At 43.8% G+C, this 18,198-nt stretch overlaps 1 protein-coding gene and 2 long non-coding RNA genes across 6 annotated transcripts in view; all 3 read right to left on the reverse strand.

Moving 5' to 3' along the window:
* Positions 1 to 963: 963 nt before the first annotated feature.
* LOC135920682 (uncharacterized) lies at positions 964 to 2,639 on the reverse strand. Its single transcript, XR_010570286.2, has 2 exons — positions 2,321 to 2,639; positions 964 to 2,256 (listed from the first exon to the last, which is right to left on the reverse strand). It is a non-coding gene; the product is annotated as an uncharacterized lncRNA (long non-coding RNA).
* A 269-nt stretch (positions 2,640 to 2,908) lies between these two features.
* On the reverse strand, positions 2,909 to 4,445 carry LOC135920693 (uncharacterized). Its single transcript, XR_010570287.2, has 2 exons — positions 4,287 to 4,445; positions 2,909 to 4,222 (listed from the first exon to the last, which is right to left on the reverse strand). It is a non-coding gene; the product is annotated as an uncharacterized lncRNA (long non-coding RNA).
* A 5,234-nt stretch (positions 4,446 to 9,679) lies between these two features.
* Dic1 (Dicarboxylate carrier 1) overlaps positions 9,680 to 18,198 on the reverse strand; it is a 54,506-nt gene continuing 45,987 nt past the window's right edge. For all 4 annotated transcript variants that reach the window (XM_065455628.1, XM_065455636.1, XM_065455644.1 and 1 more), the window contains exon 10: positions 9,680 to 18,128. In XM_065455628.1, the coding sequence (XP_065311700.1) occupies positions 18,024 to 18,128 (105 nt within the window). In that variant the 3' untranslated portion in view covers positions 9,680 to 18,023. The remainder of the gene's footprint in view (positions 18,129 to 18,198) is intronic.

The following is an 18,198-nucleotide window of genomic DNA, read 5'->3' on the forward strand; positions in this document are numbered from 1 at the left end:
CCTGGCGCAGCACGCGGTAGGGCCCTGTGTATCGCGAAAGGAGCTTTTCTGAAAGTCCAACGTGGCGAGAGGGCGACCACAGAAGCACGAGCGCACCAGGCGAAAACTGTACGTCACGGTGGCGAGCGTTATACTGACCCTGCTGAGCGGTTTGCGAGGCCGTCAGTCGAGCACGGGCAAGCTGGTGTGCATGGTGGCAGCCAGTGGAAGGAGCCATCTCCTTCCATTGGCTGCCTTCCCACGTAGGGATCGCTGGAAACGAGGAGGCGGATGTCCTTGCTAAGGCCGCCCACCACCCGACCGTTCCACTCACCATAGCAGTCGCAGCATCGGACTTCTCCAGGCAGAGACTCAAACAGCTGCTCACATCCAGCCACCCGGGTAGCAGGGTAGCTACCAACCGCGCCCCAAAACTCCTCCCTGAGAACGGCCTCTTGCGACGGGACCGTTCCACACTCCTTCGTCTGCGCACGGGCTCCGTGTGGACGGCAGCTACCCAAGTAACCACGGATATCCGGGCGACGTCCGACGGACGTCCTTTCTGGATATTCGGGATGTCCGTGGGATATCCATGAATGTCCGACGTACGTCCGAGGGACGTCCCTGGGAAATCCAAAGGTAATCGCTTTGGCATCCGTAGTACGTCCGACGCGGACATCCAGCATGGACATTCAGGGGACGTTCAGGATATATATATATATATATATATATATATATATATATATATATATATATATATATATATATATATATATATGTGTGTGTGTGTGTGTGTGTGTGTGTGTGTGTGTGTGTGTGTGTGTGTGTGTGTGTCTTCCCGGGGATATTCCAGATATACACATGCCTTGAAGCGACAATAGTGGCCGGGACACATTCAAGCACCGGACCATTATATATATTACATTGGTGTAATGCTTGAATGCATTCTTGTTTTAAATAAACGAGAAATGAACTTACACCAACTTCCAAATACAATTAAACGTTTATTGTCACCTTATACATATACATAAAAAGACCAATAAGCAGATATATGCGTACTGTTCAAAGAACAAATAAATACACGGATAAAGAAGAAAACTTGCAATTTCAATAGCACAACAACAAGGTAGAGAACAGCAGAACAGAAATACTTATTGCCCACCCTGCTTTGACATTTGAGTTTGCAGCATGGAATAAAAAGAAAGAGCAAAAACACATCAATTAGCATTATTAAGCAGCGAAAGCAACAGAAATGACATGAAGGAATTAATCTTGACTACATCACTTCACTAGCACTCTGCGACACGGGCACAAAAAATGATATTAACTGGCTAATGCCTTAAACTTTAATGTCATTCGCGGAGTGCCACACGGACATGCTTAATGGTATTGCAGCTTAAATGTTATTCGCGACGTAGTGCGTTCTCGTAAGTCAACTTGCCGTCAAATGCGTACTCTCGTTCCCAATGTCTCCACATTCTGACGTGGCTAAACGAACTATTAGTGAAGAACAATCAATATATTCTTCACTTTCTTTAAACAATAGCTCTTTCTCGTGGCGTAGTGCGTTCTTACAATTATTAAAACTCACTTGGCCATCGAATGCGTACTCTCGTTTACAATGTCCCCGCCGTGGCCGTAGTGACCATATTCTCACGATATTAAACAAACTTGTAGAAAAAAACAACTAATATATTCTTCACTTTTTTAAAAGGAGTTTTTTATTTTCGTAGAGATCAGCAGGCGATCTTGCCGCTACTTACGGCTACAGCTCTGATCATGAACGCATTAGCCAGGAGAATCAAAGGGCGCCGATGAAGAGTCCGCGGTAGCTAAAGCAAATGTAGACTCCGGGGTCCTGCTTACCAGAAAACCCGCATTGACTTGTGCGTACACCTCTCCTAAGGGATCCTGTTCCGTTCTCACAGCGAAGTGAACCATCCGAAGCGTCACGTAGAGTATATCCATCAGGGAAGCAAGGCACATTGTCCTTAGTGCGCGTAGTGTCACAACCACCGTCCTGAACTTCCGATGTCGCCTCGGTGCAGCGACCAGCATCACAAGGCGTACAAATGTTTGCAGGGACAGCCCGAACGCACTTGTGAATGCATGCGTGCGGGGTATGCGCGCCACTGCACAGTTCTAGACTTGCGAATTCTCGAGCTGTTGATTGCTGGCTGCCGGTGCGAGATCCGAAGTCCTCGAATATCGTCTTTGTTTCCAGCGACGCTCTTTTTCGCGCGTGCGGCTTCTCCCGCAGTCTAGGCATCCTGGCACCTGTGAAGAAAACACATTTCAATACCCAAACGAATTAAAAAAGAAATCGATGCAGCTGTCATACCTTGGTAGCTGAGTAGGAGACTTCGGCAGGCACGGAAGGTGACAAACGCTGCTCCGCTGCCCTTAAAACGATCGCAGAATGAAAAATGGCGTGGCGACGATGGCTAGAGCTTGGATTGGGTTGGATGACTGCAGCGTTCTGCTTTGCCAAGGTTGTAACACTTCCACCCAAGTAACCACGGATATCCGGGCGACGTCCGACGGACGTCCTTTCTGGATATTCGGGATGTCCGTGGGATATCCATGAATGTCCGACGTACGTCCGAGGGACGTCCCTGGGGAATCCAAAGGTAATCGCTTTGGCATCCGTAGTACGTCCGACGCGGACATCCAGCATGGACATTCAGGGGACGTTCAGGATATATATATATATATATATATATATATATATATATATGTGTGTGTGTGTGTGTGTGTGTGTGTGTGTGTGTGTCTTCCCGGGGATATTCCAGATATACACATGCCTTGAAGCGACAGTAGTGGCCGGGACACATTCAAGCACCGGACCATTATATATACATATATTACATTGGTCTAATGCTTGAATGCATTCTTGTTTTAAATAAACGAGAAATGAACTTACACCAACTTCCAAATACAATTAAACGTTTATTGTCACCTTATACATATACATAAAAAGACCAATAAGCAGATATATGCGTACTGTTCAAAGAACAAATAAATACACGGATAAAGAAGAAAACTTGCAATTTCAATAGCACAACACAAGGTAGAGAACAGCAGAACAAAAAATACTTATTGCCCACCCTGCTTTGACATTTGTGTTTGCAGCATGGAATAAAAAGAAAGAGCAAAAATACATCAATTAGCATTATTAAGCAGCGAAAGCAACAGAAATGACATGAAGGAATTAATCTTGACTACATCACTTCACTAGCACTCTGCGACACGGGCACAAAAAATGACATTAACTGGCTAATGCCTTAAACTTTAATGTCATTCGCGGGGTGCCACACGGACATGCTTAATGGTATTGCAGCTTAAATGTTATTCGCGACGTAGTGCGTTCTCGTAAGTCAACTTGCCGTCAAATGCGTACTCTCATTCCCAATGTCTCCACATTCTGACGTGGCTAAACGAACTATTAGTGAAGAACAATCAATATATTCTTCACTTTCTTTAAACAATAGATCTTTCTCGTGGCGTAGTGCGTTCTTACAATTATTAAAACTCACTTGGCCATCGAATGCGTACTCTCGTTTACAATGTCCCCGCCGTGGCCGTAGTGACCATATTCTCACGATATTAAACAAACTTGTAGATAAAAACAACTAATATATTCTTCACTTTTTTAAAAGGAGCTTTTTATTTTTCGTAGAGATCAGCAGGCGATCTTGCTGCTACTGACGGCTACAGCTCTGATCATGAGCGCATTAGCCAGGAGAAGCTCTTTGCCAGGAGAATCAAAAGGGCGCCAATGAAGAGTCCGCGGTAGCTAAAGAAAAATGTAGACTCCGGGGTCCTGCTTACCAGAAAACCCGCATTGACTTGTGCGTACACCTCTCCTAAGGGATCCTGTTCCGTTCTCACAGCGAAGTGAACCATCCGAAGCGTCACGTAGAGTATATCCATCAGGGAAACAAGGCACATTGTCCTTAGTGAGCGTAGTGTCACAACCACCGTCCTGAACTTCCGATGTCGCCTCGGTGCAGCGACCAACATCACAAGGCGTACAAATGTTTGCAGGGACAGCCCGACCGCACATGTTAATGCATGCGTGCGGGGTATACGCGCCACTGCACAGTTCTAGACTTGCGAATTCTCGAGCTGTTGACTGCTGGCTGCCGGTGCGAGATCCGAAGTCCTCGAATATCGTCTTTGTTTCCAGCGACGCTCTTTTTTCGCGCGTGCGGCTTCTCCCGCAGTCTAGGCATCCTGGCACCTGTGAAGAAAACACATTTCAATACCCAAACGAATTAAAAAAGAAATCGATGTAGCTGTCATACCTTGGTAGCTGAGTAGGAGACTTCGGCAGGCACGGAAGGTGACAAACGCTGCTCCGCTGCCCTAAAACGATCGCAGAATGAAAAAATGGCGTGGCGACGATGGCTAGAGCTTGGATTGGATTGGATGACTGCAGCGTTCTGCTTTGCCAAGGTTCTAACACTTCCACGTGCATCTACGCAAACATAAATAGGTTTTTTTAAATATTCTATTATTACACAGTTAAATATTTACTTATTCTGGGAATATTCGGTATCTGATTTTCGAGTTTTTTTAGTTTCTGCTAAAGCTGTCGGCGCCAGAATAACATAGCCTTTGAGATTACTGTCAATGCATGGCGGCTCTGACGCATTATAGCTTTCGTAATCGCTTTCAACGCATGCAGCCACCAAAAGCGTAGCCTTTGAGATTTGTTTTTGTTACCTATAATGATATTATTGTATGCACAATTGAACACTGCAGACAACTTCCTGTTTTAAGAAACCAGCCAAAAACAGGCGCACACAGGAAACATACGAGAAGACAGGAAAGAGGCTGGAAGAGGCCTGTCTTGTGTATGTTTCCTGTGTCCGTCTTTTTTTTTGCTGGTTTTTTTCTTAATACAATGCACCAACTAGCCCAACAACGTGTTTTACTTCCTGTTCCAATGATAAACCTGAACCTACATGTTAGGAGGTCAGGACCAAAACTCTATGATCAGGAACTTTTCATAATGAGGGGTAACTTGAGTGCTTGGCTCTAGGTCGAATAAGTGGCTTCAAATGGGCGCTTATATATTCTGCTAGTCATCCACAAGCATTTTTTTTAAAGCAAACTACAAATTGTTTGTATGACCCACCGATAGAAAAAAAATCGTATTTTAATACTGCGATGTTAAAGTGGGCAGAATTTATATCAAGTTGGAAATATATTTATTTTGCTTTGAAAAAAAGAATGAACTGTGTCCGATAGAGAACAAAAATAAACAGATATAATATGAACAAACTAAAATTTCCGGCAATATATTTATGCTAGTTTATATATAACTCACTAGTGTATATCCTGGGCATGCCTATTTATGGACAGCCAGCGGACGTTCAAAATGGGATGTCCCATGGACATCCCGGTGGGATGTCCTTCGAACATCCAAACAGGATATGGACTTTTCATGTACGTCCCACGGACGTCCGTGTTGGATATCCGGATGGATGGACGTTGGGACTTATGGTGGACGTCCCACGGATATCCGTGGTTACTTGGGCACGTGCATCTACGCAAACATATATAGGTTTTTAAAATATTCTATTAATACACAGTGAAATATTTATTTATTCTGGGAATATTCGGTATCTGATTTTCGAGTTTTTAGTTTCTGCTAAAGCTGTCGGCGCGAGAAAAACATAGCCTTTGAGATTACTGTCAATGCATGGCGGCTCTGACGCATTATAGCTTTCGTAATCGCTTTCAACGCACGCAGCCACCAAAAGCGTAGCCTTTGAGATTTGTTTTTGTTACCTATAATGATATTATTGTATGCACAATTGAACACTGCAGACAACTTCCTGTTTTAATAAACCAGCCAAAAACAGGCGCACACAGGAAACATACGAGAAGACAGGAAAGAGGCTGGAAGAGGCCTGTCTTGTGTATGTTTCCTGTGTCCGTCTTTTTTTTTCTGGTTTTTTCTTAATACAATGCACCAACTAGCCCAACAACGTGTTTTACTTCCTGTTTCAATGATAAACCTGAACCTACATGTTCGGAGGTCAGGACCAAAACTCTATGATCAGGAACTTTTCATAATGAGGGATAACTTGAGTGCTTGGCTCTAGGTCGAATAAGTGGCTTCAAATGGGCGCTTATATATTCTGCTAGTCATCCACAAGCATTTTTTTAAAGCAAACTACAAATTGTTTGTATGACCCACCGATAGAAAAAAAATCGTATTTTAATACTGCGATGTTAAAGTGGGCAGAATTGATATCAAGTTGGAAATATATTTATTTTGCTTTGAAAAAAGAATGAACTGTGTCCGATAGAGAACAAAAATAAACAAATATAATATGAACGAACTAAAATTTCCGGCAATATATTTATGCTAGTTTATATATAACTCACTAGTGTATATCCTGGGCATGCCCATTTATGGACAGCCAGCGGACGTTCAAAATGGGATGTCCCATGGACATCCCGGTGGGATGTCCTTCGGACATCCAAACAGGATATGGACTTTTCCTGTACGTCCCACGGACGTCCGTGTTGGATATCCGGATGGATGGACGTTGGGACTTATGGTGGACGTCCCACGGATATCCGTGGTTACTTGGGCTAGGCTCCATGCATGTTTACATTTGGCAAGCTGTACCGGCGTTCGATTTTGCAAACTTCGGGCAGGTTCGGGTTGTCTTGCGATCTCAGCCCACGTGACTTCCTGTCAGAACCGGAACTAGCTGGCTGCCATCTGGCTGCCAGCGGGCGGCCAGCACTCCGAAAAATCGAAGAGGCCCAGTGCAATGCCGGGTCTACCCACGGCGGAGGTGAAATAGGCGTTAAGTACTCCCCATACGTGGTCCGATCCCAAAGATAGCGCAATGCCGGTTCTACCCGCGGCGGAGGTGAAACAGGCGTTAAGCACTCCCCATACGTGGGCCGATCCCAAAGATGTAGCGCAATGCCGGGTCTACCCGCGGCGGAGCTGAAACAGGCGTTAAGCACTCCCCATACGTGGGCCGATCCCAAAGATATAGCGCAATGCCGGGTCTACCCGCGGTGGAGCTGAAACAGGCGTTAAGTACTCCCCATACGTGGGCCGATCGCAAAGATATAGCGCAATGCCGGGTCTACCCGCGGCGGAGCTGAAACGAGCGTTAAGCACTCCCCATACCTGTGCCGATCCCAAAGATATATCGCAATGCCGCGTCTACCCGCGGCGGAGGTGAAACAGGCGTTAAGCACTCCCCATACGTGGGCCGATCCCAAAGATGTAGCGCAATGCCGGGTCTACCCGCGGCGGAGCTGAAACAGGCGTTAAGCACTCCCCATACGTGGGCCGATCCCAAAGATGTAGCGCAATGCCGGGTCTACCCGCGGCGGAGCTGAAACAGGCGTTAAGCACTCCCCATACGTGGGCCGATCGCAAAGATATAGCGCAATGCCGGGTCTACCCGCGGCGGAGCTGAAACAGGCGTTAAGCACTCCCCATACGTGTGCCGATCCCAAAGATATAGCGCAATGCCGGGTCTACCCGCGGCGGAGCTGAAACAGGCGTTAAGCACTCCCCATACGTGGGCCGATCCCAAAGATATAGCGCAATGCCGGGTCTACCCGCGGCGGAGCTGAAACAGGCGTTAAGCACTCCCCATACGTGTGCCGATCCCAAAGATATAGCGCAATGCCGGGTCTACCCGCGGCGGAGCTGAAACAGGCGTTAAGCACTCCCCATACGTGGGCCGATCGCAAAGATATAGCGCAATGCCGGGTCTACCCGCGGCGGAGCTGAAACAGGCGTTAAGTACTCCCCATACGTGTGCCGATCCCAAAGATATATCGCAATGCCGCGTCTACCCGCGGCGGAGGTGAAGCAGGCGTTAAGTACTCCCCATACCTGTGCCGATCCCAAAGATAGCGCAATGCCGGGTCTACCTGCGGCGGAGGTCAAGCAGGCGTTAAGTACTCGCCATACGTGGGCCGATCCCAAAGATAGCGCAATGCCGGGTCTACCCGCGACGGAGGTGAAGCAGGCGTTAAGTACTCCCCATACGTGGGCCGATCCCAAAGATAGCCCAATGCCGGGTCTACCCGCGGCGGAGGTGAAACAGGCGTTAAGTACTCCCGATACGTGGGCCGATCCCAAAGGAATAGCGCAATGCCGGGTCTACCCGCAGCGGAGGGGAAGCAGGCGGTAAGCACTCCCCATTCATGGGCCGATCCCGAATATAGTGCAATGCCGGGCGAACCCGCGGCGGAGGTGCAGTTCGCCATTAAGGGGCCCACATACACAGCTACGCTGATCATCCTTCTTCACAGAGTGTAAGGGCACCGAGCTTTTTTTCTCTGTCTTCTTCAGCAACGTCTACCAGTTCCTTATATTCCCAGAGTGTTGCAGGACACGCCTCCATTTTGTCCTCTACGTTTTCGTGCAATCTGTTATTCGCTGTTCATTCATATTTACAAATTCTGATGCTATTAGTTCATGTTTAGCATTAGTATCTCCTAAATTTTAAGGTCAAACGCTTATGATCACTATCTAGGTTATCTCTTCCGTGTTCATCCATCACCATTTGGTCTAGTCATTCATAGACCATTTCAGAGGCTAGCTTAATTGATGCACGACTGCCTATTTCCGCACTGCCACATTACCTGCCCGTGACACTCTCCCTGTTTACTATAAGATTTTTGTTTATCGCAGATCCATCACTAGAAAACCGTTAGAATCAGCATATCTGTCTAAATCATTCATGTACGCATTCATATCTCCCACCATTATTACCTGGTCTGATTACTTGAACTCATTATCACTTCTAATGCAATCAATCTCTACTGTTACTACTTGTTTGTATACTACAGGTATGAGGTAAGCTACTCCTAGCCGTTTTTTTGCATTGCCCATGTGCTGATAATCCATAAACGCCCCTTACATGTATTGTTTACCCTTTGCCAGTTCGGACCTCGCCTAATTAGCATGCCTACGCCTCTGCCTTTCCTTGATTCAGTCATTCTGTTGCACCCTTCCCATACAAAGTTGTCAACAACAGGTGGCTGCTCCAAATGTCAAGATGTGTTTCGGCCAAGCCGTGCATGCTAATTGCTTCGCCATTCAGGTGCGTTTCAATTGCCAGCCATTTTTTTCTACGGCATGCGAGGCGCAAAGTAAGCAGTTGCTGGCGGAGTAGAAGCCGCCCTACCCCCTCCCTCCCGTGCTGCCTCCCTGCTTTCATCCCTTTTGCGCACAAGATTGAGCCGCGATCATCAGTTCCCTTTGCGCCCGATAGCAAAATAGTATGCAGTTGCTGCCAGAGCACAATGGAGATGTTGCAGAGGCTTTACGTGCTGGCTCCAAGACAACCAGAAATAGACGCCACAATGCCACATCATGACACGGAGTCAGTGAAGGTGGAGTTTAGCCTCGATCACTCAGCGAACGAGTTTAGGAGAAAAAGCACAGCTAGGGAGGAGGTTAACTTGTAATTGTCCATAGCTGTCTTAATAAGAGGCCCTTCACTTAATTTGTGGCACTAATGTTTTACTGTAGCTGTACCCTACGCATTTGCAAAATTTGTCCAAACCATTTCAGGGACCCTTTGAACAGGAATGAAGTATTCACATGGCAGCAGACTATCAGATTTAGCGGAATCTTACCGATAGGGGTGCTTACATATGTAGGTATGAAAACACCACGTAAAAGAAACAAGAGCACTCAACACCACCACAACATTTATTATTGCATAACTGGGCAACACTGTACAAAAATACGCTTACGCAACTGCTGATTTTGTGCCTTGCATGTCCCACCCTGATACCCATTAGAGCAATCTAAACAAAGATAAAAATAAAATTTTCTTAGTCTACTTTTAATGAAAGAACAGTGTCACAAAAATATATTCATGATTCTCATTTCACAATGCTCAACTGGCAGTATACACACAAGCAAAACCACAGTAATATACAGTACATCAATACCTAGGTTTTCTCCTTTTGAAACTGAAAGAGCATCTCCAAAAAAGCAGGTTTGATGGCAAACCAACATTTATGATATGTTCTTTATTCGATGCAATAGTTTCTTCATTCTTAAGAGAAGCGGTGAAGTGCTCACATGACTGCAGAGAACCATCAAAGCCATTAAGACAGAGTGCTGACCATAGACATAACAACAGCTCACTCAAAAAAGCAGGCATATCTGTGGTAATGTTTTACCAGATAACGCCTTGGCTAACGCCTCGCAGAACCAGAAGCAAGGTCAAATCGACAACCACACACATTTTCGTTTCAAACAAGTAAAGAAATGGCATGTCTATTTCAAGCTGCCCAATCACCAAGCAATTATCATGGCCAAAACGAATACTATGGTGTATCCGCTATTATCAGTGTCTAAAGGAATGCTTTAGTACAGGAATTTCGGTGCAGTGATCATTCAACATAAACCAGGTGCACCGAAGCTGAGTGATGACACGGTAAAATACTCTAGCAATGTGCACCCTATGGTCGGCACTTATGTCTAGTGATTAGATGGCCAGCACCACCTTCACATATAACATACATGACTCAAGCTCGACACATTAATTTGAGGAGTAAGTAAATTGGTCAGGTAATGCTCATACACATGTACACACATAAGGCAATGGAAAATTTTGCCCCTGTTTTAAATCCACATGCCTAAATGCTTGTAATACTTAATGCTTTTAATAGTTCTCAGTGCTGTGAGACAGCCTTGCATGCTCTTAAGTTCTGTTAAACAAACAACGTGGCATTATTGTTTTCACTACCTAGGTGAATCACACCATATCCAGAGATCTAATTGTGTGCTATAAATAATAGCTGCCAGTATGAACTAGTTAGTCATGTGACAATGTGCCAATGGCAACAGTGTTCCCATGCATAGGCATGCCAAAATATACTTTTGCCACTACAAAACGATACACAGTTGTGAAACAACACTATGCGACACAATGTTTCGGGTTACTGCAAACCTTTGCTGAGCTCGCTTTCAGCGAAGAAAACAGTGCCTCAAGGTTGCAGACACGTTCACTTTTGTGGGCAAGAATAGCCTGCTTGATAGTTAAGATGGTCTATAATTGCACTGTAGAAGACCAGCACACAACACAGGAACAGTGTTATACACTGGTCTACTGCAATGAAATACAAACATGCCAAGCCTTAACTCTTTCAAAGGGTAATTCAGTGCCTCATGCAAAAAAAAAAAATGGATCACAGCATACAAGAAGCAAAACTTTCTATGACTGAGGCCAGTAGTGGATATTTTTCCCTATTTTCCTATTCCATTCTTAAATCCATTTACCTCCTGTACTTCTGCTACAATTCAGGCACAGTCCTTACATTGCGATCTAGCAGTTCTAATTCTACTACCTAAACAAGTTCTATTCCTAAGCAAGCAACTATGCAATGCTAGAACACAGTGCAACAGCCATACCCCTAACAAATTGTTCTTTGCTAGACCTACATTTCTAAAGATTTGAAAGGCAGTTTTCCTGAGATTAGAAGCATTCCTCAGTACAGAGCAACATGAGCAAGGCAGCAATACTGTACACAAGCTCTTTTAAACAACACATCACAATGGACACCGGTGTTCAGGGGAGGTATTGCGTAAGAGTCCACCTAGTGGACATGTCCATTTCGTCTGGTTAAGTTCTGATTGGCTGGGCTGGGCTATGCGTCTGCAGCAGCGAGGTGCCACAGCCAATCAGCACTGCAGCAGCGAGGTGCCACAGCCAATCAGCACTGCAGCAGCAGACGGAATGGACATGTCCACTAGGTGGACTCTTACAGAATACCTCCATAGCTCACGGAGTATGCTATGAGTGACAACTTCAGCACACCACAGAAATCCACTGAGTGAGCCACTGTGCGTAGGTTCAAGAACACAAGCAACAAGCAGCGATGAGCCACATCACAGCTTGCAAAACTCGAATACAGCTTTATATATCAGTAACAATGACCAGTGTGAAAATGAACAGAACCCAAAGGAATATGCCACAGTGTACTAGCCTATTGTGCTGCCTACGAAGAAAAGCCACATTTTTCAAGGGCCAAGTCTGGACGTTCCTTCTCATTAAATGAAGTGATATTCATTGCATACATTACACAGAATCAAGGCTGTAGGGAAGGGCTCCCGTGTTCAACAGTTTTGTGGAACTTAACAGGTTAGGCTTAACTTTAAGTTAGCTACAATAAAAACCATTTCTGTATTTGGTGATCAGTCAGTTTTGTCATCAAAACATGAACAGCAAAGTTACTTTGATAAGAAATATTTTTGCATGTGTGTGTGATTTAGCATCAAATAGCCTTTCGGTACATAAATTCCATCCCATAAATTTTTTTCCATGAGGTTTTAGGAAAATGCAAACACAGAAGGTGTGCAAGAAGCGGTAGGAACCTATTACATCAACATGAGAGTGACCATGGATGTTCGTGTCATGTTTATTTGCACAGTGGCTCATGCTACGGGAGATACACTAACTAGTCCAACGTGTTCTAAAGGTATACATCAATGACCTGGCAAATCATGAAATTGAACAGACTATTTTTCACAGCGTAATGTGTACAGAGGAAAGCAGACACTTTCATGAAAATAAGTTCAGCTTTACAATTCACATCACTGTATCATCGCAACTCAAGCAGCGAAGTCACCAACAAGTGCAATTAGAAAAAATTTTCACTAATACTGAGTGAAACAAGCTTACGGTTCTTTAATTTCTGCTTAGCTTCTTGCACCTTGGCAAATCCCTCGCCCTGAAAGATACACTTTTGATCTTCAAAATCCCTGTGAAATATGCCAACTTATACTCCACCTCACAAGTCACTTCCAGCACCGCCAACCCAGGTGGTGCAGTGGCTAAGGCGTCGCGCTACCAAGCCTGAAGGCGCGGGATCGAATCCTGTCTACGGTGGTCGCATTTCAATAGGGGTGAAATGCAAGAACACCCATGTACGCTGGACCGGATAACTTTGAAGAACTTTAGGTGGTCAAAATTTATACGGTCTGCCTCATAATCAAATTGTGCTTTTGGCACGTAAAAAGCCAGAATTAAATTTTTTTTTATTGCAGCACTGCAGAAAGTATGGGGCATTCAAAGATATCCTTACACAGTGAAAATACTGTACCAGGCATAAATGTCTGATTAATGGCTAGGTTACAGGGTTGTGCTTTTGCTTGGTACATGACATGTTACAGCTATACACGACCTGTTAGGACCTTTGCGCATGCATGCCATATACCGCGAATTCAACAGGCACCGAGCAGGATATACAGATGAGCACATCTCGAGAGGCATTCACCCTGCCTAGTGGCTTAGGAGTCTTGCAGCTTCCACAGTGCTGCAAACGACTTGTGAGATGAAGCATAAGTAGGCAGCACTCCACAAAAGATTCAAATAGCCCACAAAAAGTGAGCAGGATTTTCTCTATCACCATCTGCCACCACCGAGGGCTGCCCACAAGGCAACATATAGAAACCAATAAACAATAACATTCGTTCACAAGACGTTCATATCTAAAAGCCAATATGTAAAAGATGCTTAAATAAGATAAAAATTTTGGCCTTAGGTACACGTGATTATTTTGCACAGCTAAAGGAACTTCTGATTGCTAAATTCAAGTTATTCTTGAGGAGAGGTTACTAAATAATGATAAAATACAAACTTAACAAAAAAGGTTGCATAACACACAACCAATATAAAAACTCAGGTACAAAAATTAAATTAACATTAGTAGAACACCAGTTAACGTCAGAGCATTCTCGTACACTTCAGTTTCTCCCCTCAGCAAAGGACACAAGATGCAAATAATATGAGCACAGCCATAGAAACACTACGCTGAGGAGAGAATTAGTTTGTATGTTCTCAACACAGGATTTATGAGGCTGAGATTACGAAGAATACCCAAGGCGCTATAGTCATGCCGGAACCATTTCTACCATTGTAGTAGTAACAAATCAAAAGCATCAAATATCATACCGGTTGTGGCATATAGCATTTAAACCGATAAGTTTCTCACAGTTCTGACTTCTTGAACAAAGCAAAATCGTTTAAGTTCTGTTGAAACACCAGTGCCAAGGTTGCATTTGATATGAAGTCATCAAGCTAAATCACTCGCAACAAAGATGGCTTCAGGTAATGGCCTTGAAAAATCTGCTATCCACACGACTGGAATGTGCAAACTGGTCACACTTTTTTGTAAGTTGGGATGTCAGCGCAATTGTCAAGCTCGCCTGCCTGATATCTATTAACTTCTAGACATCATGCAGCCTCGCAAAGACTCTTTTCTAAACCCTGTCAAGCAAGATTACTAGATAACTAGGGCAATTTTCGAACTGCGCCTAGGAGCTCCGTGAAAACATGGCCCACATTCCCAGCAAAATTCATATTGTACCGAAAACATGTTGCACATTTCCAACGAAATTTGACGCGTTTGCTGCCACATCACACACAATGAAGGGAAGTCACAAGTGGCATCGCTTCTATCTTCTGCACAACATTTCTGCTGCATCCCTCTAGGTGGCACTGCGGTGCAATTGCACAGGCATAAAGAAAATGCAGGCGACATTAACTTTCTCCATGGCAAGGCGACACCTGTAAGCCCCACGATACAAGGGGTGGCCTACAAATCTATCTAGTCGATAAGGTTGCAACTAACATGCAGCATATCCTCCGGGATTGGTAGCTTATCTCTGATGTCAAGGGCCATGCTCTGTGTAAACACTATTCATTACCTGCCAAATAGTAGGGTGCAGGTCATATTTTGCCGAATGGCTAATGGTCGCACAAAATGTGGCAGTTAAGCAATGTCTGCGAGCATCGGCTTAAACAACTTACTAAAGCAAGCCACAGTTTGTTTTAACACTCGGCATTGTTCAGCTATTAAATCTTCCCAGGATACCACAAAGTAGTGACGCATGCTTAAGCACACAAAATGTTTTTCAGTTCCAAGCAAGCAACTTCAGCATATGCCCCAAGTAAGGCAGTCCCACAATTCAGAAAGCGTCGATGCATTTGGACTGCAACATTGTTAACTTGTTAATACTTGAGTATGTAGGCAAGGAATTGGAAACAACTCACATCAATAAAAGTATTCATATATATTTGTTACTATCTAAACACCTTGACAAGAAACAACATAAAGTCATGCACATTTATCAAACACCACGGTACCCCAAAACATGCAGATGTGCCCTATTTCCAATATTAAAACACAAATTTCCATTTCATTTCAGATAATCACAATGTCTGTGACAGTGCCAGCTTTTCTTGATGATAAAGTGCACTTTTATTTAAGTGCTGACAAACTTTCAACTCCGAAAAAAAGAAAGCTTTTTTTTTATTATTGTGCTGAAAAGAGGAGACACCTGGATCATATCCACTATGTTGAATGTGCCCACATAACTGACTAGATTAATCACAATATACTCTCACACAATCAATCAAATACTCAAATGGCTTTCAGAGAGATAAGGAATTTAAGGTATTAGCCAGCGAAATATAGTGCCCGTCACCAGTTTCAACAATAAGGCAAAAATATTTGTCAATGTGTTACAAAACACCAGAAATATGCCAGCCCCCCTCCCTGTCATGCCATAATTTAATTTCATGCATAGGGGAAAGGCTTACATTCATACTAACCTGGCATGTGCAAAACTCAGCTTCTACTTTGCAGTACATGACCTAAAGAAGTCAAATATAGCCTAAACATGAAAATGAATAGCATAAGATTGTCTCAGGTTAACATTATGAAGCAGCATTGACGACAGGAGTCAAAACGTAGACAAAAATATTATGAGTACTCTGACTACACTGTCGGCATCATTCTTTTGCATTAAGAGAAGGTTCAAGACTGCTAAATGCTACGAAAAATACTGCAAAGCACTTAAGCTTCCTAAATATTTGAATGCCTTCTGTGTCATGGGCAAGCCGAGTTCCTCCACCCATTTGCGCTAAAGATAATTAAGGACGAGCTTAGCTTGTCGAAGATACTTTTTCATTTTCTGGCAATTTTCATTTTTTTTTGTCAGAGACATATTTTTTTCTTGTATAGCGCTTATATTAAGGTTGACTTTTGCAATAAATGGTTGAGATTTTCTAAGTTAATGCCTAAAATATTGTCTACACTGCTTATCGTAAAGGACTATCATAATAGCATGGCACCAAATGTGTAAATGTGAACCCTTTTAAGCTTTGGTACCCAGGAAGTATTTACCTCATTATGTTTTTTTATGTTCAAGAACCCTGTGGTAGGGTTTCTACAGCTTAGAAGACGTGCATGAGCTCTCTCTTAAAAACCATTCAAAAGCAGTGATCAAACAAGAAGTAGAAGTTTCATCACAACTTCTCTGCAAAGCATGAACATTCTAATGCACAGGCGTAAACCCTGCAGAAGATAACCGAAGAACTTTGCATAATAGAATAATACAGACAGCTTTATCAACAGCACTAGTGTTTGCTGGTAGCATGTGCTAGTGAGCATATGCAAATGCTGGCAATTGGCCAGAGCAGCAACGGTAGTGGCAACAGCCTAGCAATGTAACAGTACAGACTCTGACCAAGGCAAGAAATGAGGAACTTGAAGTTTTGGCCACCTACAGAAGTATTGTTCAAAATGAATTGCCACGGCTTTCATGTGTGGACAGAGATATCGTTTTAAGGATTATTTGTCACCCTTGATGGTGTCTGTCCAAATTCAGCACAACCCTTACTGTCCAGATGACATTTATACAGAGTCTCAACTTATTCGATTTAGCACTGCCTTTCACACACAAAAAGTGTTGGGTGACAAAGCTAAAGGCAGAGGTTAGTCAATCTGGCATAAGCCGAGGAAGGCAGAATATTTTAACTTAATAACTGCACAAAAATGTCATCACAACTGCCTCATGCTCAGATCTTGAGAAATTAGTGAAAAAACCTAACCTCCAACGTGCAAGATTAAGGACAACAGAAGCCATTCCAAACTTTAGTACTCATGCTGTGGCCGCAGAAAGAAAACATTGACGCATCAGTAACAGACCACGAGAATTACACTCGCCATTAGTGTTGAGCACAACCAATGGCTTGAGACAAATCCTCTCCATAATAGCTGCTGAAATCTAGTGAGTTCAATAAACCAAGGTAGTCCCTAGTCAATACATAAGTACACAATCTTAAAGAAAATACTATGGGTAGCAAACAAATATAGAGTCCTGGGAACCTCGTTATTTTGGCATAAAGTTTTGCACTTAAATTTAATAAATGATGTTCTATTCATAGCTTTCATGTAGCGAATTACTTCTACATCGTGCATAGCATAGACAACATTCAAACATGGCCCTCAGTCTAGAAAGGACTGCTTTAAAACACCTGAGGCTACAAGTCTTACTTCCAACATTTATCTCGATATCATAATGTTAGGCACAAATAAGAATCATTTGCTAGTCTTCGCAGTGCTGCCAACATAGCCATAAATAATGTAGAACTTGTATCAGTAGTCCCATGTTTCAAATGTGACATCAACCTGATATCGATGCATTGTACATTAGAATGCAAACACAGCTCTTACTTGACTGGTGATGGTATAGTGTGTGAAATACTTAAACACAAAAGCACTGGTCATCAGTCCAACGCAGTAGAATGGACCTCATATCATCCTTGTATCGAAGCACTGGACATAACAACATGGCTCGTGATAAATCTAAGTAATTTATATTCGCCTTCAAACTTACCGATGTGTTGAAACTGGATTGACAGTCCCAGTAGAAAAAATATAGTGAATATAAAAAATAAGACGTGCGAAGGCAGCAACAACCTCACCTAAGTGTGAAGAGCGGAAGCAGCGACATATGATAGATGAAAGTACAAAAACAAAGTGAAACTACTAGCCACTTCCTGCCCAGATGCCAAACCGTCTTGCTCTAATACATCGCTATCATTTAAGGGGCGCTTTTGCAACAGCGCAAGGTCGACAGGGGAGTCACTTTGCTGGTGGGCTCGTGGTTGATGACACAGATAATGCAGCACACCCTCATCGCAGACCCGCAAGCATGGTGAAGAGGCGCTGCAAGATCAGTGTGTGAACCTGACAATGCCAAAATTGAGGCGCATTTGTTCAAGGAAGACCCAAGTCAGGATGGTGTGTGGACCCAGTCGCACAAACGCTGGGATGTAACCCTGGAAAAAGAAAGAAAAGGTATTGGAATCATTACGGAAGGCTGAGAGAGAGAAGAAATTAGGTCAACAC

This window comes from Dermacentor albipictus, chromosome 8 (genome assembly GCF_038994185.2).
Source record: "Dermacentor albipictus isolate Rhodes 1998 colony chromosome 8, USDA_Dalb.pri_finalv2, whole genome shotgun sequence".
In the NCBI taxonomy this organism is placed as follows: domain Eukaryota; kingdom Metazoa; phylum Arthropoda; class Arachnida; order Ixodida; family Ixodidae; genus Dermacentor; species Dermacentor albipictus.